Below are 25,999 nucleotides of genomic sequence, written 5' to 3'. Positions count from 1 at the left end.
TCAGGAGGAGGAACCCCAAGGTCAAGGATTTCTTTCCCACAAAAAATCAACAGCAACCAATCAACAACAACACGAGACTCGGGAAAAAGATGAACATTTAATAGTAGAACAGTAAGCAGAGACTGCCGTTTAAAAGCTGAAAGTCGCGCCATTGCTCAATCATTGATAAAGAATCATTCACAAACCCGTGATGTGTTTTGGTCAAAATTCCCGCCCAGCTTTAGTACCAGAATAGGTTTCATTCACAAAATACCCACCGAAGGAGGCCCTTCGATGGTTGATATCTGCACAGTGCATGGCTCTGGCGGATCCAAAACCTCTACGGGCCAACTGGGCCCTGCCACGTGAATGTGGAGTGGCGCCGTCCGTGTACGTCCATACGTCTGGTTGTTTTTGTTTGCCCTTTTCATCAGGATCCCCCCCCCCCCCCCGTGTTTACAAAAGTAGCCACGAACACTTTTTTTTTGTAAAAAGAAAAAAATCGTTCTAGAATCCGAACACAAGGCACAGTTTCGAGCGGGTTAGGGCCTACGTCGAGTCAGAGGGCCTTAGGTCAGAGGGCCTTAGGTCAGAGGGCATTGCGAGAGTTCACGTCGAGAGATTGAATGAGCCTTCAAGAGTCTCAAGGGACATCCGCCTCTTCAACGGGCCTTGCAAGCCATTACAAAACTTCAAAAAGCCTCTCAAGACGGACGGTTTCAAAACCGAGGGCCTTCCAGAGCGTCGTGACGGCCGCCTGGGGAGGGACCCTGAACGCAATCGCAAAAAAACCCTGACGAAAATAAACACGTCGGAGGCCTCGAGTGACGGATGGCCTCCAGAGAGACGTTGAATCAAGAAGGCCCAGAAAGGACTCGCAAAGCCGGGCAGCGTCTCCCCGGCGTCGCGTCAGGAGTTCTGGCAGATCTCAGGACCACCTCTACGGCCAGAGAGAGGCCCCCTGGGGGGACCCCCCCCCCCCCCCCGCTCCGGTGGTCTGAGAACAGCCCAGAAGTTGGGCAGTGGTCCTGGCAAATGTCGACGTTTTTCAAGCCCCCTGGCGGTGCACGACAGGCACCCGGCACTCCGTAATCACCGTCAGCAAGACCGGCCGGCTGGTCGGAGCCAGCCGCTGACTAAGCGAGCGTCTACTCGTGGTGGTGGCGGTAGCAGCGCGTCGCTGGGCGAGCTGCGGGCTTCGCCACGTCCTGGGGGTCCTAAACCAGCGACGTTAACAAACATAAACAAACCCTTAACAGCGGGGCAAGTCGCCAACCCAACCTCGGGGCTCGTCACGAGGAGGCGCCACGGGAGGAGGGAGGGGGCCTACCCGCTCGCTGCGTTGTTGGCTTGGCCGCAAGTAAACACGACGACGTTGGCGATTTGGGCTGGGTCAACGTTGGGTCAACGTTGGTAATGTGATTGGGACCAACGTTGGCTCCAGCGGTTCCACGTTCACCGAGGAGTGTGCGGCGAGCGCCGCCGGCGCGCTTGGGACTCGGGGAGGGGGCGGTCGACAGGTGTCGCGAAACGACGCGCAGCGTTCCCCGGGGTACACGAGAGAGAGAGGGGCCTCGAGAGAGAGGGGCCTTGCGAACCCAAGCGCCAGCGACGAGGAGCTTCCCGATTTAACAAAACAACCCCAACAACAACGAGTTAGAAAGAGTTCTCCACCCTGCCCACGAGAAGCTGTGAGCCCGCGAGGTCTGCGTGCTGAGCGCACCCCCGCCGCTCTCGGGCACAGGGCCCAAGATAGAAATTCGAACGCGAGAAAAGTGATTATATTGAAGCTTCAGAAAGATCGTCTTCGTTTATAAAGCAAGAGTAAATTGTGGGTCGTAGCAAAAGAGAGAGACGCTAAGAATTCTACGATGCGACGCGTTTAGAAGATGATGATGATGAGTATAATAACAGAATGTCTTTATTAATTGCGATAAATTCACACTTGGCACGCGAGGTTGGACGTCGGAGACACAAATTGTCGGCGGCCGCCCTTGCCCGCTCCAAAAACCACAAGGGGGGGGGGGGGTGCGTTCGTCTGTGTCGGCAACTCTGAAGCAATAGTGGAGATTCCACACTCCTATGGTGGGGCCCAGGATGTTTCCCAGAGGACGACCACTCGTGACAGACATCCCACGCGGAGCCCCGCGTGCCGCTCCCCCCTCACTGGTGGCGTGGGGACATGGGCCAGCGTGTGCAGGGTCACGCGTGTGCAGAGTCACGTGTGTGCAGGGTCACGCGTGTGCAGGGTCACGCGTGTGCAGGGTCACGTGTGTGCAGGGTCACGCGTGTGCAGAGTCACGTGTGTGCAGGTCATGCGTGTGCAGGGTCACGCGTGTGCAGGGTCACACGTGTGCAGGGTCACGCGTGTGACACCGCCCTGGGTAGAAGCTATTATTTATTTATATTCGTTATACCGCACGCCTCGCCAACAACACTGTATCTTCCCCCAATAAGGACTGTAAACATACTGGGCAACCTACTTGCTGTACTGCACACAGCAGGCACCGCCCCCCCCTCCCCACACTTCCATTGCCGTGCGTGCCGTGCACAAGATTGTCCCATCCTCGCGTGATCCACCAACTCCAAACTCCACGTCACCTATCCCCCCCCTGCCCCCCCCAGCGTTTTCAATGGCAGAGTTCTGCGAGTCTGGAGATGCGAACTGGGGAGCCGCCGTGCAACCAGCGGAAACCAGGGGGCAACCAGCGGCAACCAGCGGCAACCAGCGGCAACCAGGGGGCAACCAGCGGCAACCAGCGGCAACCAAGTGGCAACCAAGGGGCAACCAGCGGCAACCAGCGGCAACCAAGGGGCAACTGGGGGCGCCGATCCGGCGTCTCAGTCCCAAGAGGATGTTTGGTCTCAAAAAGTTAAAAAAGTCAAACGAAAAAATCCTTCCGTGAACGGGTGACACCTGCTGTTTCACGTCTACCTGTGTGTGTTTACCTCTATATACGTGTGTGTTTGTGACTGTATGTGTGTGTATATCTCTATGTGTGTGTGTCTATATGTGTGTATGTGTGTATGTGTGTCTAGTGAGGCGTTCAGTGCGCTGCACTACGAACCCTGCCGACACCCAAGTTCGATTCCCACTCACGGCCAACACCGGTGACGATAATGTGAACCGAGCCTGGGCCTCCCTGAGGTCGACTCAGCCTCAAATAAGTGCCTGGTGCGGTGTGTAAACATCGCCACTGGGGAGACAAAGGCGGCCGGGCGCAGTGTTGGCCACCCACCCCCTCGTGTGCCGTGCCGGCTTTCATAGGTGCTCACTAACAGCACTTGCCCCAACAGTCTGGAAAGGCTATATGGGGGATCTTTGTCTCTGTGTGTACGTGTGTATATTTGTCTTGTACGTGTGCGCGCGTGCGCGAGCGTATGCGAGCGGAGCGTGCCTCGCACGCTGCTGCTACCGAGCACGGCTACCCGGGTTCGAGTCCCAGCCCGTGTGGAGGGTGTGCACTCACGACGAGACGTGTGTGTGTGCGTGTGTGCACGCGCCGTGAACTGCGAGCGCGTGAGCCGCTGCGTGTGCCTGTGGGCAAAACACCGCCCCCCCCCCCACCAGCACCCCCCACACGCGCCCCCCCCCACCAGGACCCCCCACACCCGCCCCCCCCCCCCCCCAGCGTGCGTCTAGAGGTCGCTCTCCCCGTAGAGCGCCGTGGAGAAGGAGGTGTAGTCGAGAGCCCCGGGCACGCCGTCGGGCCCCGCGTAGGGGGCCATGCGCACGATGCAGTACTCAGCCTGGTCCGGGGGCAGCTCCCGGCGCAGCTCCTCCGGCAGGATGTAGCTCTGGGGGGAGAGACACACGCGGAGAGAGTCGGCGTGGGGAGACGTGGGGGAGAGTCGCCGTGGGGAGAGATATGGGAAGAGTCACGGGGAGACACGGGGAGTCGTGGGGAGAGATATGGGGAGAGTCACGGGGAGGCGCCGGGCGGACGTGCGGACCTTGTCCCCGGCGAGGATCTTGAAGGAGGCGATGACCTGGTCAGCCGTGTCGGTGTCGGCCGTCTCGCGCGACATGAAGTCGATGAAGGACTGGAAGGTCACGACCCCCGTGCTGTTGGGGTCGACCACGGCCATGATGCGGCCAAACTCGGCCTCTCCCTGAGACGCACGCAGGGGGGACACGGGTGAGGGGACACGGCGGAGACACACACGGGGACACGTAGACATGGACAGGGAGACACACGGAGACACCCAGATGTGGGTACACGGATATACACGGACACGCAGACACGAGAAGACTCGGCGTGCGGGGACACGTGGGGAGACGCAGAGATGTGCGCACAGCCACACGGACACGCGTGGGCACCGAGACAACACGAGCAAAAGATGCACGTGGACACGCAGAGATTTACACGGACGAGCACGTGCACACATGGGCATGGAGACATGTGAACACGCACAAAGACGTGGAGCGTGAAGACGCGGAGACACACGCACACGCGGATACAGGGAGACAGAGACATACAGACATGCATGGACAGACACAGTCACGGGGACAAGGAAAAACGTAGACATGTGGACACGGAGATACATGGATACAGAAACACTCACGCACAGACACGGACACACACATACACAGAAACACTCACGCACAGACACAGAAACACTCAACATACACAGAAACACTCACGCACAGACACGGACACCATCACATACACAGAAACACTCACGCAGAGACACGGACACCATCACATACACAGAAACACACAGAGACAACTGCATGACTGACAGAGCCAATTACTGAAGAGGCGAAAGAGAATGACAGTCAGTCGAGTCTGTGATGGGACCTCTGATGGGACCTCTGATGGGACCTCTGATGGGACCTCTGATGGGGTCTCTGATGGGACCTCTGATGGGACCTCTGATGGAACCTCTGATGGAACCTCTGATTGGACCTCTGATGGGACCTCTGATGGGGTCTCTGATGGGACCTCTGATGGGACCTCTGATGGGACCTCTGATGGGACCTCTGATGGGGTCTCTGATGGGGTCTCTGATGGGGTCTTTGATGGGACCTCTGATGGGACCTCTGATGGGGCCTCTGATGGGGTCTCTGATGGGGCCTCTGATGGGGTCTCTGATGGGGTCTCCGATGGGGTCTCCGTCGACGTGGGATGTGGATTCGTACCAGCACGTAACCCATGGAGATGAGGCAAGCCCTGAAATCATCTGGCTCCATCATGCCACTCTTTCTCTGTTCGGCGTGAGGGTTGGGGAAGGGTGGGTGGGGTCGCGGGGGGGGGGTACGCGATGGGAGGGGAGGGGGCGTCGGGGGGGGGGGGGTTGCCGTGCGAGGTTTTGATTGGGGGAGACGGAGGAGTGGAGGTGGTGGTGGTGAGCGTCGGCCAGGGGAGGAGGTGCCTCGCGCATGCAGGCAACGCACGCACGCACGCGAGCGTGAACATGCGCACACAAACACATGCAAACACACGTGAACACACGTGAACGCACGCGCGCACACGTGCATAAACACACGTGTAAACACGCGCGCAGGCATGGGCACGCACGCGCACGCATGCGCGTGTCAGCAAGGTGATGCGATGCAGAAGGAAGCAGTTGTGGAGGTTGAGGAGGCCAGAGTGGGGGGGGGGGGGAGGAGGGGGGTGAGAGATGTGGGTTCAATCCCACGATCTCAGCCGGTGAGGGGTGAGGGGTGAGGGACGGACAGAAGAGAAGGCAACAGAAAGGAGGTCGGGGGTCGGTGAGTGGTGTTAGGGTCAGAGGTCATTAGAGCGATTGGGCAGAAAGGTTACAGAGCAGCATTTCCACACGCACACACACATGCACAAACACATGCACACACACACGCACTCACATGCACACACATACGCACTCACATGCACTCACACGCACACACACGCACGCGCACACACATGCACACACACATGCACACACACATGCACACACATGCACACACATGCACACACATGCACGCGCACACACACATGCACACACACATGCACACACATGCACGCACACACATGCACGCACACACAGATGCACGCACAGATGCATGCACACACAGATGTACGCACACACGGTGAGTCACGCACAGAGACACGGAGTGAGTCACGCACGAAGTGAGCCACGCGCACACACGAAGAGGCATTATCAGGCCACAGGTACCATCGACGACACGGCGCTAGAGTTTGGTTCAGTTGCAACACACGTGTCACATGTGTCACGCATGTAACACACGTGTCACGTGTTGCAGCGGGCCACGCACGTGTGACCGAGCGGGGTCAAGCCTCACGCACGGTGGGGGGGGAGGGGGGGGGTGGAGGACAGGGAGTTTGCAGACGCACGGCGTGCACGCAGAGAGCCGTGAGGGTGGCCGGTGTGGGGGGGGGGGGGGCCGTGGGGGGGAGGGGGGGGGTGCCGTGGGGGGGTTGCGCGCCGCTCGTCACGGTCGGCGCAGCAGCGACAGCGTGGGGGGGGGGGGGTGAGCTTGATGCGGAGCGTGGGCGAGCGGCGAGGGTGCGGAGCGGCGGGGAGCGGCAGGGAGCGAGCGGTTCGTGCGCGGGAGCGGCGGGGAGTGCGCGGAGGGGACGGGGCGCAGGGAGGCGCGTGCGAGGTGCGGGAGACGCGGAAACACGGAGACACAGGCGTGGACAGACGAGGGGGGGGGGGGGGGAGGGGGGAGGTAGGGAGAGGGACACGCGGAGAGACGCGAATACGAGAAGCGGGGAGGGTAGAGGGACAGGGACACGCACCGGCACAAGAAGAAGAAGAGGGGGAGGGGGGAGGAGACACAGAACACACGGACGAGACGCGTTTAGCGGGCGGCACGGTGACGACGGCGGCACGGTGACGGCGGCGGCGGAGGGCCGAGCGAGGCCCGCGCGGGGTCTGGGCGTCGCCCCGACGGTACCTGTGCATCGTTAGCGATACTGAAGCCCAGCGAGATGAGACACGCGCGGAAATCCTCCGGTCTCAGGTTCCCCGAGCGGTCCTGGGGCGGTCGGCCAACCCGCAGTGGTGGTGGTGGTGATGGTTGTGGTGGTGGTGGTGGTGATTGTGGTGGTGGTGGTAGTGATTGTGGTGGTGGTAGTGGTGGCATCAGGCGGTAGTGGTGGTGGTATGGATGGCAGTGGTGGTCCAAGTCAGTGGTGTTGATGGTGGTGGTGCTAGTGGTAGCAGTGATATTGTTGTGTTTGGTAGTGGTAGCAGTGATGGTGGTTGTGACGGTGGTTGTGGTATATAAATAGATCAAGGCGAGGTAGGTTTGTGTCGTTAGGAGAACGCGCTTGTTAAGAGGCGGTTGAGCGGTTAATGTGGTTTCAGGGTTATCACAAGTAAGTGTGGTGACGACGATTGGTGATGGCGGTGGTGGTGGTAACGATGGTGATGGTGGCGGTGGTGGCGTTTGAGGCAGGAGTGATGGCATGAGAGTTAGTGAGGTTAGTGGTGGCGGTGGTGGTGGCGGCGGTGGTGGTATTGGTGGTTGATAGTTGAGGGGAGGGCAGATGCCATGCACACATGCACCAGAGGGAGAACAGCTCATGGTTATCAGAGCTCATGCAAGTTCTTGTTATTGTTGTTATTGTTGTTGTTGTTTATTATTCCGCTTGTTTACCGAGAAAAGCCTCACAGACTCCTTTTGAGGACGGTCCTGTGCTCACTTGTTCACAGTTGGGGATCGGGGGTGATGCTGCTGCTGCTGTTTGCATCTCAACTGAGTGATTTAAACTCAAAACTATTATTTAAGGGCCCCCACTGCACTACGGAGTGGATTATCATCGTGTGGAGATTTATAGCAGCCAAATAATCGAAATGAACGTCGTTGTAGCTGAAGGGCCTGGTGCCTCAGGGTCGGGATCGAACCCACGACCTCCTGTACACCAGGCGAGGGAGTAAACATCTCCTAGCCACCGGGGATGGAGCTGGCGGTTAGAACAGGTTCGTTAGCAGAGTGCTCGTTAGCAGAGTGCTCGTTAGGAGACAGAAAATCCGTACGGAGCGGTGAACTCCTCCCGACGCCCCCCGCACAACCACGGAAACTGACGCTGCGTTCCCATTGGTCGGTTTGGCAGGGCGAGAATCGCGACGCAGCAACGCACGCCGATAGTGGCCCACACTCGGGGGGGAGGTGGGGTTCAGAGGTTGGCATTTGGGTCAGACCGTCACGGTTACGTCATCATCGCGATGCGAGGGCGGTCGCACATCTCTCTGCAGTTTGCCCACCGGGGTGGAGAGACATTCAAACAGGGAGCGGACTTGGCCCCACCGCAGGAATGTGGAATTTCAACCACTGGCTGTTCATGGTGACCCAGTCAGAACAGCCACAGGTCACGTGATCTCACCTGGTCAAAACGGTCCCGGGTCATGTGACCTCTAAGCCCCGGGTCATGTGACCTCTCAGCCCCGGATCATGTGACCTCTTAGCCCCGGATCATGTGACCTCTAAGCCCCGGGTCATGTGACCTCTCGGCCCCGGGTCGTTGTGACCTCTGACCCCCAGGTCATGTGACCTCTCAGTCCCAGGTCACGGTGACCTCTCAGCCCCGGGTCGCGGTGACCTCGCAGTCCCGGGGCATGGTGACCTCTCAGCCCCGGGTCGTGGTGACCTCTCAGCCCCGGGTCGCGGTGACCTCTCAGCCCCGGGTCGCGGTGACCTCTCAGCCCCGGGTCGCGGTGACCTCACCCGGTCAAAGTGGTTGAACGACGCTCGGAAGTCGTGGAGCTGCTCCTTGCTGATGCCCTTGGCGTCCCGCGTCAGGATCTGGTTCTCCACCTCGTTGATGGTTCTCGCGGTCGTCGTCAGCAGCTGCTCCCAGCCCACGCGGATGTGCTGCGCCGCGACACGCACACGCAGAGAAAAAGAACCCCCGCGTAGCCTTCAAAGACCGTCGGGGCAAGTGCCGTTCGCGAGTGGCACCGCGAAGGCCGGCACGGCACAAGAGGGGGGCGGGCGGGTGGCCAGCACCACGCCCGGCCGCATTTGTCTCGCCGGTGGTTAAGTTTACTGCGCACCGCAACGGGTACGCAGTTGAGGCCGAGTCGACCTAGTGGAGGCCCAGGAAAAGTTCAGATAATCGTCATTGGTGCTGGCCACGAGCGGGAACCGAACTTGTCGTCGTGGGTTCATAGCGCAGCCCGCTACCCGATACACTACCGCTCTCCGCAACTGCCGTGACACACACCTACACACACGTACACACACGTACACACACGCAGGGTAACACGTACACGCGCGCGCGTGCACGTACACACGCAGGGTAACACGTGCTGCGGTGTGCTCACCTCCACATTGCAGCTGGTGCGATGAAAGTGGTGAGCGAGCGAGTGAGCCGAGCTCACATCCGCGATGTAGTTGGCAAGGTGAGCGTGGTAAGCTGTTTTCACATCCCGCCACGGTGGTGAGATGTTTACTACCTCGCCTGGTATGCAGGAGTTCGTGGGTTCGATCACAATTTTTCTCCGGGTCCTCGTCACGCGTTTCGAGTGTTTGGCCGCTGTAAATTTCCGCACGGCGACGATAAGCCGCTTCGGTGAGCTATCAATTTGTGATGCCCATCACAAATAAAAAAGAGCTGTACAGCTCAGTCGGCCTAGTAAATGGCGGAGTACCTCCATGGTGTAGTTGGTGTGCTTGTTGTCGAACACGAGCGCCTCCTGGATGAGCTGGTGCTCGCTCTCCAGCGTGTCGATGTTGGGCTTGTAGTTGATGATGTTCTGCTCGTACTGGCGCAGCTGCACCAGCTGGTCCTCCAGCGTGCCGTGCAGCTCCATGGAGATGCGTCCAATCTCCTGGCGGGGCCACGCAGAGTGGAGGGGGGAGGTTCACGGTGGCCGTGGCCGAGACGCTGAGCCGGCATAACCGAGGTCAAGGGTTTGAATATGGGGGCACGGTGAGGACACGGGGACACGGGGACACAGAGACACGGGGACACGGAGACACGGGGACACGGGGACACGGGGACACAGAGACACAGAGACACGGGGACACAGTGACACGGGGACATACACACGGGGACACAGAGACCATGGGGACAGACACACGGGGACACAGAAACATGGGGACAGACACTGCGGGGACAGAGAAACACGGGGGCACGGTGAGGACACGGAGACACGGGGACACGGAGACACGGGGACACAGAGACACGGGGACATGGAGATATGGGGACACAGACACAGAGACACAGAGACACGGGGACACGGAGATACGGGGACACAGAGACACAGAGACACGGGGACACAGAGACACGGGGACACAGAGACACGGGGACACAGAGACACGGGTACATGGGGACAGAGAGACACAGGGACACGGGGACATGGGGACAGAGAGACACGGGGACACAGAGACACGGGGACACAGAGACATGGGGAGGGAGAGGACATGGAGACACGGGGACACAGAGACACAGGGACACAGGGACATGGGGACAGAGAGACACAGGGACACGGGGACATGGGGACAGAGACACGGGGACACAGAGACACGGGGACACGGGGACACAGAGACATGTGGAGGGAGAGGACATGGAGACACGGGCCGCACCTCCATCTTCTTGTGGATGAGCGGCCCGCTCTGGTTGGCCAGGTTGGCGAACTGCACGCGGAGCCGCTCGTTGCTCTGCTGCCGAGCGAGCTCCTCGTGCAGGAGGCGGTCCCTCTGAGGCACCAGGCCCTTCAGCTACAACACAAACAACAAAGATCCCCCGTGTAGCCTTCACAGACTGTCGGGACAAGTGCTGTTAGGCGGTGTAGGGCCTACGAAGGCCAGTGTGGCACACGAGGGGTCGGGTGGCCAGCACCACGCTCGACCACCTTTGTCTCCCCGGTAGCAATGTTTACACACCGCGCCGGGTACTCATTTGAAGCCGTTTCGACCTAGGAAAGGCCCAGGACCGGTTCAGATAATCGTCACCGGTGTTGGCCGTGAGCGGGAATCGAACTCCGTCGTTGGGCTCCGAGCGCAGCACGCTCACCGCGACACTACCGCTCTCCGTACAGAGACACGCACAGAGACACGCAAAGACACACGCACGCACAGAGACACGCAAAGACACACACACGCACCCGCTCCCACTTGGCGGTGACGTCCCCGGTGGTGATGGTCGTGTAGGGGTTGGAGCCCCCCGCGGGCTCCTCCACGTGGTAGGTGCCAGCGATCTTCTCGCGCTCGGCGTGCACGCCCACGATGGCCAGCTTCTCCTTCTCCGCCTCGGGCAGCGTCGCCTTGAACTGCTCGTGCGCCGTGATGAGGCCCTGGATCGAGCGACGCCACCGCCGCCCGGCGGGCCATCGTGAGCATCGGCAGGGCGGCCGCTCGACCGGCCGCTCGACCGGCCGGTCGACCGGCCGCTCGACCGGCCGCTCGACCGGCCGCTCGACCGGCCGCTCGACCGGCCGCTCGACCGGCCGCTCGACCGGCCGCTCGACCGGCCGCTCGACCGGCCGCTCGACCGGCCGCTCGACCGGCCGTGCGTCCTCTGGTTTGACACCGTTTGAGACGAGGCTCACGAGAAAGCTGTCTGTGGTGTGTTTTAACATCTTAACAGCTGTTTTGTTGCCAGAAAAAAGGGGAAAACCTATCATCATATTTTGGTACTGGCAAAGGGGATCCCCCATGATGGGTTCCATAATTTATCGCGTTGTATCCAATTCACGCGATGAAAACGCGGCGTTACAGGAGAACAGAGACTGGATAGCTCAGTGGGGACCTCACCTGGTGGAATAGAAAATATTTTATAGTGATGGTTGTAGAGGGCACGTGTCCCCACGGGTCGCGAGCGGGGCCACGTGACTGCATCACGTGGGTGGTGAGGGGGGGGGGTCACGTGACTGTATCACGTGGGTGGTGAGGGGGGGGGTCACGTGACTGTATCATGTGGGTGGTGAGGGGGGGGGGGTCACGTGACTGTATCATGTGGGTGGTGAGTGGAGGGGGTCACGTGACTGTATCACGTGGGTGGTGAGCGGGGCCACGTGACTGAATCACGTGGGTGGTGAGGGGGGGGGACACGTGCCTGTATCTCGTCGGTGGTGTGCACGATGAACATGTCCTGCAAGTCCTCCATGGCGCCCTCCATCCAGTTGTTGAAGGGGGCAGCGCGCTTGGCAAACTCCAGGTGTAGCTGGTCAATGGTCTCCAGCAGCTTCTCACGCTTCTACGCATCGCAGCCGGAATCAGAATCGGGTTGATTTAGACTGGGAATCAGAATCAGGATGTTGATTTAGTCGTGGAGCTGAGTTTTTTGTTACTTGGACGTCCGTCCAAGTATAGGAACGCTAAGCAGCACCAGGTACTCAATTGAGGCTGAGTCGACCTAGGGCAGGCCCAGGACCGGTTCAGATAATCGTCACTGGTGTTGGCCGTGAGCGGGAATCAAACTCAGGTCGCTAAATTCATAGCGCAGCGCGCTAACCGCTACACTACCGCTCCCCAAGGTGTACACACATACACGTGTACACACACACGTGTGCACACACACACGTGTACACACACACACGTGTACACACACACACGTGTACACACACACACGTGTACACACACACACGTGTGCACGGGCTGCACCTCCAGGGCTTCTCTGCGCGTCTGCGTGAGTGCGCCGAGCCGGTCCCACTGCTCGCAGATCGCCTGGCAGCGCCCGTTCACACTCTCCACGTCGTGGTAGTCCAGCTCGCTGCGGGCAGCACACGGCACGGGCGGGGCGGGGTGGGGTGGGTGGGGTGGGGTGTGTGGGGTGGGTGGGGTGTGTGGGGTGGCGGGGTGGGGTGGGGTTGGTGGGGTGAGTTGTGGGGTACGGTGGGGCGGGGTGGGGTGGGGCGGGGTGGGTGGGGGTGAGATTGGGGTGGGGGTGCGGTGGGGCGGGGTGGGGCGGGGTGGGGTTGGTGGGGTGGGTGGGGGTGAGATTGGGGTGGGGGTGAGACAGGATGGCAGGGTGTCAGTGCAGTGGTGCCACGCGTGCCTCACAGCAAGCAGCGGATGGGTTCGATTCCTGGCTCGAGTGTCTTTCTGTGGGTAATTTGTATGTTCTGCCGATAGGTTCCGTACAGGTTTGCCATGACTAAAAGCACGAACAATGTAATTGGTCTTGGCCAAACATCCCAATACTTAAAAATTACCGATAAATGACTCAATTGGAAATACGCGTAAAGCAACATCGCGCCCTGCTGGGCAGAGTAGGCAGGACTCTCTTGGAGAGAGTCTCGAGGCTGAGCGAGGCTGCCTGGGCAGACCAACGTAACAACGACACGGTCACAATGAAGCGTCGTACTTGAGCTCCTGTGCGATGGCGGCGATCTGCTCGACGCGGTCCTGGTGGGCGGCCAGGTCGCTCTCAAAGGCCTCGTGCTTGCGGAGCAGCGCCTTGAGCTCGGTCAGCGAGGCAACGCCCGGCACCACCTCCTCCTGCAGGGTCTCCTCCTTGCCTGGCGCACACACACGCACGCACACACGCACACATGCACGCACACACGCACGCCACGCACGCACACACGCACAACGACAAAGATCTAATTCATATTTACAGAGAGCGCATTCACTCAAGACGCTTGAGATGGTTGACAAAGCGGCGACGGGATAGAATGACTTTGACGGCAGGGGCATAGCAAGGATTGAGGAGTGAGTGGCCACTACCGAGGGAGGGGTACACGAGGGCATCACCGACGGGGTAGGGGAGGGACGGGGAGGAGTGGAAGGGTGAGGGGAGGGAGGAAGAGAATGGGTGATGGAGAAGAGGTGGTGAGGCTTTAAGAGAGGAATTAAAGGAGGTTAAGGAGGGGGACTGCTTCATGTATAGGGGCAGTGTTGAGTCTATGGGGCAGTGCTGAGTCTATGGGCAGTGTTGAGTCTATGGGCAGTGCTGAGTCTGTGGGCAGTGCTGAGTCTATGGGTAGTGTTGAGTCTATGGGCAGTGTTGAGTCTGTGGGCAGTGCTGAGTCTATGGGTAGTGTTGAGTCTATGGGCAGTGCTGAGTCTATGGGCAGTGTTGAGTCTATGGGCAGTGCTGAGTCTATGGGCAGTGTTGAGTCTATGGGCAGTGCTGAGTCTGTGGGTAGTGTTGAGTCTATGGGCAGTGTTGAGTCTGTGGGCAGTGCTGAGTCTATGGGTAGTGTTGAGTCTATGGGTAGTGTTGAGTCTATGGGCAGTGCTGAGTCTATGGGCAGTGTTGAGTCTATGGGCAGTGCTGAGTCTATGGGCAGTGCTGAGTCTGTGGGCAGTGCTGAGTCTGTGGGCAGTGCTGAGTCTATGGGCAGTGTTGAGTCTATGGGCAGTGTTGAGTCTATGGGCAGTGTTGAGTCTATGGGCAGTGTTGAGTCTATGGGCAGTGTTGAGTCTATGGGCAGTGCTGAGTCTATGGGTAGTGTTAATCTATGGGCAGTGTTGAGTCTATGGGCAGTGTTGAGTCTATGGGTAGTGTTAGTCTATGGGCAGTGCTGAGTCTATGGGCAATGTGAGTCTATGACAGTGCTGAGTCTGTGGGCAGTGCTGAGTCTATGGTGCTGTGCTGAGTCTGTGGGCAGTGCTGAGTCTATGGTGCTGTGCTGAGTCTGTGGGAGGTGCTGAGAAGAGAGAGAGACCTGAGCCCCACGCCTCGTGGATGTCACACTTCTGTCGGAACTTCTCGGCAAGGTGGTCGAGCCGCTCGAGGCGGCGGATCTCGTTGAGGAGCCACTCCTCGTAGCCCTTCTCGGCCTGCTCCAGGCGCGACCACGCGTTGGCGATGTCCTGCACGCCGCACGGACACGCGGATCGTCGCTCGCTCTCCTTTCCCCGCACCTCCCGTTAGCCGTGGCTAGCTACGTACGGTGCGAAAGAAGTTCGACGTACGTGCGTACCCCCACCCCCCCCCCCCGTGTAGATTCTGCTTCACGGATGCTCGTGAGCTAAACAGAGACAAAGATCCCCCATGTAGCCTTCACGGCACATGAGGGGGGGTGGGTGGCCGCCTTTGTCTCCCCAATGGTGATCTTTGCGCACGGCATCAGGTGCTCATTTGCGGCTCAGTCGACCTAGAGGAGGCCCGGCGACCACTTTAGATAATCATCACCGGTGTTGGCCGTGAGCAGGAATCGCCACATCGGGGCGTCACGGTGGCTAGGAGATGTTAACTCCCTCGCCTGGTACACAGGAGGTCGTGGGGTCGATCCCGACCTTGACGACGCCTGCTGCTGTACATGTGGAGTTTGAGTGTCTCTCTCTCTCTCTCTCCTGTGGTCGCGTGGATTTTCTCCGGGCCCTCCAGTTTTTCCCTCCACATTTAGATTCAACATCATGCATTTTAAGCATTTAGCTGCTATACATTTCCACACAATGATGATGATGAGAGTCATGACGACAACGATGAGAGTGATGACGATGACAATGAGCTATCATTTGTGACAGCCAGATTGCTGCTTAAAAAGAGTTACTACATAGCTCAGTGGGCCTTCCCTGGTCAAATAACAATATTAAAATTAGTCACGGGTGACTGTGTGCGTACGCGTGTGTGCGTACGCGTGTGTGTGCGTGCGCGCGTGTGTGCGTACGCGTGTGCGTATGCGTGTGTGCGTACGCGTGTGTGCGTGTGTCCGTACGTGTGTGTGCGTGTGTGCGTGCGCCCTCACCGACACCATCTTGCCCTCGGAGGGCATGAAGGCGGGGCGGTTCATGAGGCGCAGCTTGGTCTGCAGCGTGTTGAAGCTGATCTCCAGGTGGCACTTCTCCTCGGAGCGCGGCGGCTTCCTCGCCCGCCGGTAGTCGCGGAAGTCCTCCAGCCTCGCCTGCATCGCCTGCATCGTGTTCTGCAGCGAGCGGTCCTCCAGGCCCGGGATCGTCGCCTCGATCCACTCCAGCAGCTGCGCCGCGCACAGAGACATCGTCGTCATCGTCGTCATCGTCGTGGTCGACATCGTCAATATCGTCGTCGTTGTTGTCTTCATCGTCGTCGTCATCCTCATCACCGTCGTCGTCGTCATCATCCTCGTCGTCATCATCATCATCCTCTTCGTCATCATCGTTGCCGTCATCATCGTTGTCATACGTGATCATCGTCGTCGCGATCGTCACCAAGTTACTCCGTTGGGATTCCGCGCAGCAGCAGCGGCAGCAGCAGCAGCAGGAGCAGCAGCAGGAGCAGTAGTAGCAGCGGCGGCATCTGTCGTCGCAATCACCGAGCAAGCAGCGCCCATTCGCAGGCCGGTGTCGAGTCACACGCAGGGGCAGCTGCCGCTAGGGGGAGCCGTTCTGATGCTTGAGGTCGCTATTATTATAACAGGTTCATGATTGTTGCGCTTGTTGTTACTTACCCTGTTTGCACAGCAGGGGGCAATGATATCCCACGAGACACTTTTCTAACCGATTCATTCGCGGTGGAAGCGTTTCAAACTCGCGCCGCGACGCCGGCGCACGTGGCAGGGCCTTCAACGACTCTCCCTCGAACGCCGCCGCGGGGTCCAGCGAGGCGGGCGGCGGGCAGGAACTGCGCCGCATCGCCACGGCTAACACGCCGCTGACTGGGGCGGCCGCTGTGATTCGAGCCGCCAACCTCTGCGCGCCGCTGAGATTTGATGCAAAGCGCTCCGGGCTTCAGCAAGTGCCCACCGTCAATTGAAATTTCATCCGTTATTATTTTAAATCGCAGGAGAGTAGCCACGATCTACTCTTTGTGTGGAGGATGACGGACGGCACCACTATCGTTATCGTCACCGTCGTGAACGTCATCACCGTCATCAACGTCATCACCGTCGTCAACATCATCGTCGTCGTTTCCGCCGTCCTTATCGGTGACGAGCGGCGAGCAGGTCGAGTACAGTAACCGCTACACTCCCGCGACCCACACAGACACGCAGAGAGGGACGCACACAGACGAACTCACGTCGCTAACCGCTACACTCCCGCGACCCACACAGACACACGCAGAGACACACAGGTGGACTCACGTCGCTAACCGCTACACTCCCGCGACCCACACAGACACGCAGAGACACACAGGTGGACTCACGTCGCTAACCGCTACACTCCCGCGACCCACACAGACACACACAGAGACACACAGACAGAGTCACGTCGCTAACCGCTACACTCCCGCAACCCACACCGACACGCAGAGACACACAGGTGGACTCACGTCGCTAACCGCTACACTTCCGCGACCCACACCGACACACAGAGACACACAGGTGGACTCACGTCGCTGGCGAGCTTCTCGTAGTCCTCCATGAGGTTCTCATTCTCCTGGTTCACCGCCAGCACCTTGCAGATCCGGTTGGCCGCCGTCTCCGCCTGTCACATGACACGTCTCAGCCAATGGGAAGGGTGCATGGGGGGGCAGCTAGGCCTAGCCTAGCTCAGGCCAAGCCAGTGTAGGCCTCACTTCATTAGAAATCTCGTGCCATGCTGACAATCGCATGCCATTCGATTTGTCACGGTATAATGGCAGGGAAGGGCTGATAAGATTCGCAACCTCTGAAGTACGATACAACTCGGACGTATCATGGGATAAATAATCTTAAGTCAACAGTCTGCTCTCTTCTAACGCTGCGTGTTTCCATGATGCGAATTGAGTATAACACGATGAATGTGTGAGGGAACACATTTTTACAAAGCGGATGCGAATTGGTTATAACGCGATCAAGTGAACGGAACTACGTCGCAGCGCGAGTAGGAATCAGCGGTCGTACGGCAGCCTCGGCTTAGCATCGCACGAGGCAGTGGGATGCTGCTGGATACTTCTAGACGCTACCCACGCGTCTCGGTGTTTATTCGGCCTGCGTACGCATCTCACGTGTTATCACGGACTGCGCTTTACCCCCTATATTATGTATTATTTATTATGACGTGATTTTCCCCTAATGCGGTGTTCTTCAGGAACGCAACTACCGCCGCGTTATAGGGGGACAGACTGTGCCGAGTGGTGCGTTGTGATTATTGACACAAGCGACGACATCTGTGAACAGGAGCTTTATAGCTCATCGGATTCCTCCAGTGCACCTGGGCAGGCGGCACCGCTAGAAAGGGCCCGGCAGATGAACTATGTCTGGAGGTTTCTCCACAATAGCTCCCCCCGTCTCTCTCCCTCCCTCCCTCTCTATCCCAGTACTAGGGGGGAGCAGTCCATCGTACTTTTCTTGTCAATTATCCAATATCCGTGTCACTCAATCCATGACTATCATCAACAATCATCATCACTGTCAGCGGTCTCGCCCTCATCAGAATTGCCACTGCGTCCCAGTCGTGGCAAGCGGTGCGTCTGAGGCGAAGCTGAAAACATTCGTCGCGTCTCTCCTGCTCCTCGGCCCTTCGCCTCGTTTACTCCGCGACGCCTCTGCAGATTCTTTTTGTGCCCAAAAACTTTTACTCGTCACTGTCGTCATCAATACTATCGTCATCATCGCTCTCATCATCGTCATCGTGGCTCTCATCATCATCATCGTCGTCGTCATCACTCTCATCATCATCACTTTCATCATCATCATGGCTCTCATCATCATCATCGTCGTCGTCATCACTCTCATCATCATCATCACTCTCATCATCATCATCGTCGTCATCACTCTCATCATCATCATCATCGTCATCACTCTCATCATCATCGTCGTCGTCGATATCACCACAGCCCAGAATCTGGAGTCTCGTTCAGGTCGTGAGGAACCCCCCCTCCCAGCCCCCCCTCCCAGCCCCCCTCCCTACACCCCCGCTCGGATGTTGCTGCGGCGTTGCCACGGCGACGGTTACCTTCTGCGCCCCCGAGAAGGCGTGGTAGTAGCACGAGACGTAGGTCATGATGGCCTTCTCGTCCGGCTTTACCGTGCCCACTATGTCTGCTCCCCCACGCCGCCACGGAGCGCGGCGGGCGGCAGAAGACACGAGGAGGTGTGGAGGGGGGTGAGGAGGTGTGGGGGGGGGGGTGAGGAGGTGTGGGGGGGGGGGTGAGGAGGTGGGGGGGGTGCAAGGACGTGGCGTGCGGAGGGGGGGGGCGAAGGGAGGAGGGGCGGTCGCACATGTCAGCCGCATTCACAGAGTTTCTACGACGCTCAGGCGACCGTCGGAAGCTTCTTGCACAAGAGAGGGGGGGGGGGGCGGGGGGGGGTCATCGTCGTGCGAGTTAGGGGCGGGGGTGGGGGCCGGGCGGTGCTGCCGGAGAGATATCTCGGTGGTCCGGCCGACCGAGCGCTGTTAAGAGAGAAGGGGGGGGGGGTGGTGGGCCGCCGCCGTGCGCAGGGAGACGTGCGAGTTAGGGCGAGGCGCCGCCGGGGCGTGCGTGCGACCGTCCGCCGGGGTTCGCCCATTGGTCGCCCCGTCCGCTCAAGCGACCGTCGCGCGGCACGGCTCGCTGGCGGCTGCGCGCGCGGTGCAAATAAGAAACGAGGGGTCACGACGAGGTTACGACGAGGTCGCGACGAACCGGCCGGGGCGGGCCTCTGGGGCCCCCGTGTACCTTGAGGGCGCCCGAGAATGCGTGGTAGAAGCAGGAGACGTAGGTCATGATGGCCTTCTCGTCCGGGCGGGCCGTGTTTACGATGTCTACGCTCGGCCCAAGCAACAGCGCCGCGTTAGCGAGCGCCTGTCGAGCCGGCGCGCAAACCGTCAACAACGCTCGGGGAAAGGCGCAGCGCCCGCAAGTGCCCGCTCGCGTCACCGCCGGCGGGACGGTCTCCGCTCCAGAGAGCACTTTCAGAGAGAATGGTTGGCCTGCTCTTCCACGCTGGCCAGCGTGTCTTTCAGAGGCGAGAGTACCCACACTTCTCCCCACCGGGTGCCGCTAACCCGACGATTGACCGCGGTTGGATCCATTTAAACCGCCGATCCTTGCCTCTTAAAACCCTTTCCCGTTCCGATGACGTGAGCGTACGTCATCGGAACGGGTTTGGAATAAAAACTTAAATAAATAAATAACTGCTATTGCTCCCGAGGCTCCCACAAGGCCATGCGGGAGGGCGTGGGGCACAGTTTGGCGTCAGCCATCACAGAGTGCGGTGGTCGTGTCGCTACGGTTCTCTGCGGTGAGTAACGACGTCTTTAAAAACCACGGCGCTACGACGCCTCTCTAAATACAATTAACGCCGAACCCGCTCGCGCGTTCCGGGATTCGGCGGCGAACGGGACACCACCACCCTGCAACTTGCAGATGTCTCGGAACGGGGAAGGGTTCACATCTGGGCAGTTCACCAGCATCGGTTTGAGTAAAGCCTCATGAGAGGCGCACATAAAATAGCACTCAACTTCCTTGTTTATTTCGCTACAAGGGAAGAGACGTTTTTTTATGATTGTTGCGTTTCGTGTTTTAACTCAGAGCGGTCTCCCATCATCGCCGCCGCCCCCCTCCCCTCCCCCTCTCTCACGGCGACGATGATGACGGTGGCAACAACGGACGGACGAGCGAGCGATCGAGCGAGAATCGTGCCGAGCTCAGCGCTCGAGCGACACACGAATACCCACGCGCAGATGAACAAATTACACATGCACACATCACGGCGCACACACACACACACGCGTACACAATTCTATGAATAAGTGCACACAAACGCACGCGCCTTTGTCAATCCACCGCTAGATGAGTGATCATGATTCGTGCACGGGCAGGGGGCTGAGTAGTGCAGTGGTTAGCGCTCTGCAAACCCGGCGGCCCCAAGTTTGATTCCCCGTCATGGTGAACATCGGCGGCGAGAGCGTCCTGGTGGTCTTGTCAGACCTCCGAAAGCTAAGCAGGTATTGGGCCTGGAGAGCGCTTTGGATGGGCGACCGCCAGGCACACCAGTTGGCCATTTAGGTCTCTCCCCTTTCACCAAACCCGCACTGGCCCAGCGTGGTGAAGCATGGCCATGCCTCTGAGGTCCATGCCTCTGAGAGGCCGTTATCCAGCAGTGGATTGATAAACAGGGCTGCAATGATAATAATTATTATTCGCGACTGATAATTGGGTCGAGCCACGTGGCGACCCGAGACGGGATCTGTGTCGTGCAGACCCTCCACCACCCGGCCCAGCAGCGTTCCTGACGACGCAGAAGCGGACGGATTGCTCCGTGGGCCGATCCGAAATTCAATTGAGAATGGTAATAACATTGCCTGCGAAAGCCTACGCGTTAGGCCGTGATTATCAACATTACTATTATTATTGTTGTACGTTCAAGTGATGTACGCGTATTAGTGTGGGCGTTATGGAGCGAACGGGTGCAGACACAAAAGAAGGGAATCGCGATTCTCCGCCGATGCACCGGGCGGGTTGAGACCACCTTGCGCCCTTGGGGGAAGGGAAAGAAATGTCACGAGTGATCAACACGGAGTCGCCCAAACAACGTCGAGCGGCAAGCCTCCTCCTGCGAAGGAGCCTAGAGACTCGGCGACGCCTCCCTGTGTAAACAAACGACGACGTTGTTGTTATCGTTATTGTTGTTATTGTTGTTATCGTTGTTGTTGATATTGTTATCGTTGTGCTTATTGTTGTTGTTACTGTTGTTGTTGTCATTATTGTTGCTGTTATTATAATTGTCGGATAGCAGAAGCAGGCACGAGGGTGTGAAGGCTGCAGCGGTGCACAGGGCACCGAGGGGAGAGAGAAGCGACGCTCGCAAGAGACCCCCCCAGACCCCAACTCCTCCTCGCCCCGCCGCCCTCTTCCTCGTCGGTGCTGCCGGGAGAACGGTTAGTGGGGAGCGCACCGAGTGGGGAGCGGCAGAACGGACGCCGCTCTCGGGGGGCGGACGCGTGGCTCCCGTCGGCGTCGCACCCGGCTCTTGGTCAGACGGCCACAGGTGAGACGACAAGTGAGACAGGTGAGAGAGGCGAGAGGTGAGAGAGGTGAGAGGTGTGAGTCAGGTGAGAGGTGTGAGACAGGTGAGAGGTGTGAGACAGGTGAGACAGGTGAGAGAGGTGTGAGTCAGGTGAGAGAGGTGTGAGTCAGGTGAGAGGTGTGAGACAGGTGAGACAGGTGAGAGAGGTGAGAGAGGTGTGAGTTAGGTGAGAGGTGTGAGACAGGTGAGAGCGGTGTGAGGGGTGTGAGTCAGGTGAGAGAGTTGAGAGAGGTGTGAGAGGTGTGAGACAGGTGAGAGGTGTGAGACAGGTGAGAGGTGTAAGACAGGTGAGAGAGGTGAGAGGTGAGAGGTGTGAGACAGGTGAGAGAGGTGTGAGACAGGTGAGAGGTGTGAGACAGGTGAGAGGTGTGAGACAGGTGAGAGGGGTGTGAGTCAGGTGAGAGATGTGAGTCAGGTAAGAGGTGTGAGACAGGTGAGAGGTGCGAGTCAGGTGACAGAGGCTGTGCCGTACCCTCAGCGTCCAGCATCTTGGGAATGTCCAGGTACTTGTCGGCGACCTCAAACGCCGTGTTCAGGTTCGTCATGGGGTCATCCTGCGAGGGGGGTGGGAGGGGGATGGGAGGGTAAAGGCGGGAGGGTAAAATCATCGTCATTCTCTCTCGGACCGCCACCATCTCTCTCTCTCCCCCTCGGGTTCCGACCAGCCCGCTTTGACGTGGCACAGCCCGGGATTTGGGGTCCGTGTTCTGTGAGTGTGGCAGGAAGTGATGGGTGCCGCGGTGAGGCAGCAGCGGTGTCGCTGTGCTCAACTTCACCGCAGGATCCTGCACCACGTTGCTGACGGACGGCCCAGCGCCCAGTGAGGAATTCGTCCGGGTTGGGTCGGCCGTGCGTCGCCGGCACCACCACCACCACCACCCCCACCACCGCCACCACCCCCACCGCCGCCACCACCACCACCACCACTCCCACCACCACCACCACCACCACCGCCACCACCACCACCCCCACCACCACCCCTTGTTTGTTTTGGAGGGGCGGGGGGGGGAATTAACGAGTGGGGGGTGGGTGGGGGGGCGACCGTGTAGGTGGTGCGACCCCGCAGGTGAGGTGGGGGGGGCGGCTGGCGTGGTGACGCACGCCACGCGGAACGTGCCGGTGGGGGGGGCAGGAAATCACCCGCAGGTGCGTGCGGTGCCCACACGGCGCGGCCCCCGACCCCACAGACCCGAGTTCGACTCCCGGCCAGTGGCGAGCAATGTCTGCACTGCTCCCGTCCCACGTGTGCATGCGCGTGTGTCTGTGGAGGAGGCTCGTGAAGGACTCTGCTGCTGGGCAGTTGGAGGCTGTCGCCCTCCAGCAACACAGCGGAGGGCTGAGCGGCGACGCTCACAACAACGAGCGGAGCGCCGGGCGGATAAAACACAGGAAGTTGGCACAGTAGGGGGCACAGGTGGTGCATCGGCCACTCATCTCAGTCAGTCGACAAATGAACCCATGGCACCTGCGTCTGTCCAGTGACCTCCTGACACAGCATCAAAGTGCACCTGGGCCTGGCACAAGCGCTTAGTGGTGACGTCACCACCACTTCGTGGCGAGTGCCAACTGCTGCTGCTGGTGTGTGGGTATCCATGTGGGAACGGTGACAGTGGCTTGGGCACTGCGCTACGAACCTTGCGACCTAAGTTTGATTCCTACTCGCGGCCAAAATCGGTGACGAATATCTGGTTTGGGACCTCCCCTAGGTCGACTAAGCCTTAAATAAGTACATGATGTGATGTGTGAATGTCAGCACTGGGGAGACAAAGGCGGCCGGGGGTGGTGCTGGCCACCAACCCCCTCGTGTGCCGCGCCGGCCTTCATAGGTGCTCGCTTACAGCACTTGCCCCTACAGTCTGTTAAGGCTACACGGGGGATCTTTGTATTTTGTGTGTCGATGTGGTGAGTGGTAGTGTAGTGGTTAAAGTGCTGTGCTGTGAAGCTGGTGATGATAATGATGTTAGTAACAACATCGTCACCACCACCATAATGAAACGTTACGATGACTGTCGAAATGATTTACCGTGGCATTATAATAAAATCTGATAATTTTAAAACCTGCATATGTATTAGTGAGGAAATGCTCACAGAGTCTCAAGACCAAAAGTGACATTTTAAATGTTATTTAATGTTATCCTAAAACTACGCACGTCTTTAGAGGAATTACAGTCATTACTAAAGTTTCGGAGGAACTTGGACCGGGGGAGGGGGGGGGGTGAAAAATATGTTGGTGATAAACGACGAGGAGGAGGAGAGGAAGTTGCTACCTCCGCTTGCACCGTCACCCGCAGCCACACTGCCTCTTGGCACACCGCTCACCACGTCACTCACCACGTCACTCACCACGTCACTCACCACTTCACTCACCACGTCACTCACCACGTCACTCACCACTCCACTCACCACCATCATTCACCACGTCACTCACCACGTCGCTCACCACACCGCTCACCACACCGCTCACCACACCGCTCACCACATCGCTCACCACACCACTCACCACATCACTCACCACACCACTCACCACACCGCTCACCACATCACTCCCCACATCGTCATCCCCTGCAAGCCTCGCCCAACTTTGGTTCTCTATGTGAGTCTGTGTGTCTCTATGCGAGTCTGTGGGTCTCTATGCGAGTCTGTGCGTCTCTATGTGAGTATGTGGGTTTCTATGCGAGTCTGTGGGTCTCTATGTGAGTATATGGGTCTCTATGTGAGTCTGTGGGTCTCTATGTGAATTTGTGGGTCTCTGTGTGAGTCTGTGGGTCTCTACGTGAGTCTGTGGGTCTCTGTGCGAGTCTGTGGGTCTGAGTCTGTCGGTCTCTTTGTGAGTCTGTGGGTCTGTGCGTGCGTCTGTGGGTCTCTATGTGATTCTGTGGGTCTCTATGTGAGTCTGTGGGTCTCTATGTGAATCTGTGGGTCTCTGTGTGAGGCTGTGGGTCTCTACGTGAGTCTGTGGGTCTCTGTGCGAGTCTGTGGGTCTGTGAGTCTGTTGGTCTCTATGCGAGTCTGTGGGTCTCTGTGTGTGTCTACGTGAGTCTGTGGGTCTCTGTGCGAGTCTGTGAGTCTGTGGGTCTGTGCATGTTTGGGTCTCTATGCGAGTCTGTGTGAGTCTATGCGAGTCTGTGGGTCTCTGTGTGAGTCTGTGGGTCTCTATGCGAGTCTGTGTGTGTCTATGCGAGTCTGTGGGTCTCTGTGTGTGTGTGGGTCTCTATGCGAGTCTGTGGGTCTCTGTGTGTCTCTATGAGGCTGACACCCGGGTTGCAACCCAGGCCTGCAGGGGGAGTGGCCCCGACCCCTGACCCCTGTCCCAGCACCGTGACGACCTCCCCCTAATTGATTTGAACCCATTCATGATCGCAAACCCCTCGTTAATTGAGACGTCGGCTGTGTGGAGGGGGGGGTGGCGTGAGGCTGGAGTCTGAATGTGGTTGTGGGGGTCCCTAGAGTGGGGGGTTGGCAGTGGGGCGGGGGGTGGGGGGAGGGGTGAGGGGTGGTGCTGTTGTTTCACAAGGCAACCATTTTCACATAATCAGGGCCCACCGGCCACTTAACCGCAATTTCCTCCCGACGAGAAAACGAGAAGAGGGGGGGAGGGGGCACGGGGATCGTGCCGACGATCACCGGACGGAGCGGAGCCCGCAGGAGACGGGAGAGCCGGACAAGCCAGCCGGGACGAGCCGGGACGAGCCGGCACGACAAGGGGGAGCCTCGGTGTCTACGCCGCACCACCCCACGCTCGCACACCGCCCATCGGGTCGCACCGTACGACGACGCGAGCGCGGCGCCGCGGTCACGCTCGGCGGCAGGGAACGCTCGCGCAGACAACGTCCCCCTCCCGCGGAGTCCTCGCGGGCTGGTTGGGAGGCGAGTGCTGTTAGCCGAGCACCCGTCAACTACAACTCGACATTTGTTGTTTGACCAGGCGAGGCCCCACCGAGGTGTGTAGCTCAACCAAGTGGCTGAGCATCATCGCCGCGTGGAAAGTCATCGCAGCAGCCAAACACTCGGAACGCGTTCGCGATGTCGAGTCTAAACGTGGAGGGAAAAACCGGAGGACCCGGAGGAAAATCCACGTGACCACGGGGAGATGCAAACACACACACGGACACACGAGTGGAGACACGCTAGCGGAGACACGAGGAGACACGCTAGAGGAGACACGCGAGCGGAGACACGCGAGTGGAGACACGCTAGCGGAGACACGCAAGTGGAGACACGAGGAGACACGTTAGCGGAGACACGCTAGCGGAGACACGAGGAGACACGCTACCGGAGA

General features: G+C 58.9%; 1 protein-coding gene across 5 annotated transcripts in view; it reads right to left on the bottom strand.

Annotated features, from left to right (window-relative positions):
• Nucleotides 1-78: 78 nt before the first annotated feature.
• LOC133356261 (alpha-actinin-1-like) overlaps nt 79-25,999 on the bottom strand; it is a 65,630-nt gene continuing 39,709 nt past the window's right edge. The window contains exons 8-23 of one of the 5 annotated variants that reach the window (XM_061573663.1): nt 22,193-22,274; nt 18,665-18,750; nt 17,120-17,212; nt 15,556-15,786; nt 14,530-14,677; nt 13,224-13,377; nt 12,521-12,629; nt 11,973-12,113; nt 11,023-11,211; nt 10,502-10,636; nt 9,565-9,744; nt 8,639-8,785; nt 6,866-6,946; nt 5,123-5,188; nt 3,934-4,092; nt 79-3,777 (exon numbers count right to left, since the gene is read on the bottom strand). In XM_061573663.1, coding sequence (XP_061429647.1) covers nt 3,619-3,777; nt 3,934-4,092; nt 5,123-5,188; nt 6,866-6,946; nt 8,639-8,785; nt 9,565-9,744; nt 10,502-10,636; nt 11,023-11,211; nt 11,973-12,113; nt 12,521-12,629; nt 13,224-13,377; nt 14,530-14,677; nt 15,556-15,786; nt 17,120-17,212; nt 18,665-18,750; nt 22,193-22,274 — 2,160 coding nt within the window. In that variant the 3' untranslated portion in view covers nt 79-3,618. Of the gene's footprint in view, nt 3,778-3,933; nt 4,093-5,122; nt 5,189-6,865; nt 6,947-8,638; nt 8,786-9,564; nt 9,745-10,501; nt 10,637-11,022; nt 11,212-11,972; nt 12,114-12,520; nt 12,630-13,223; nt 13,378-14,529; nt 14,678-15,555; nt 15,787-17,119; nt 17,213-18,664; nt 18,751-19,367; nt 19,454-22,192; nt 22,275-25,999 lie in introns of all 5 variants that reach the window. The other 4 variants (XM_061573666.1, XM_061573665.1, XM_061573664.1 and 1 more) reach the window with 4 other exon arrangements.

Source organism: Lethenteron reissneri, chromosome 53 (assembly GCF_015708825.2).
Source record: "Lethenteron reissneri isolate LAM-NWPU_2019-01 chromosome 53, ASM1570882v1, whole genome shotgun sequence".
Classification (NCBI taxonomy): domain Eukaryota; kingdom Metazoa; phylum Chordata; class Hyperoartia; order Petromyzontiformes; family Petromyzontidae; genus Lethenteron; species Lethenteron reissneri.
This window is presented reverse-complemented; position numbering and strand designations above follow the sequence as displayed.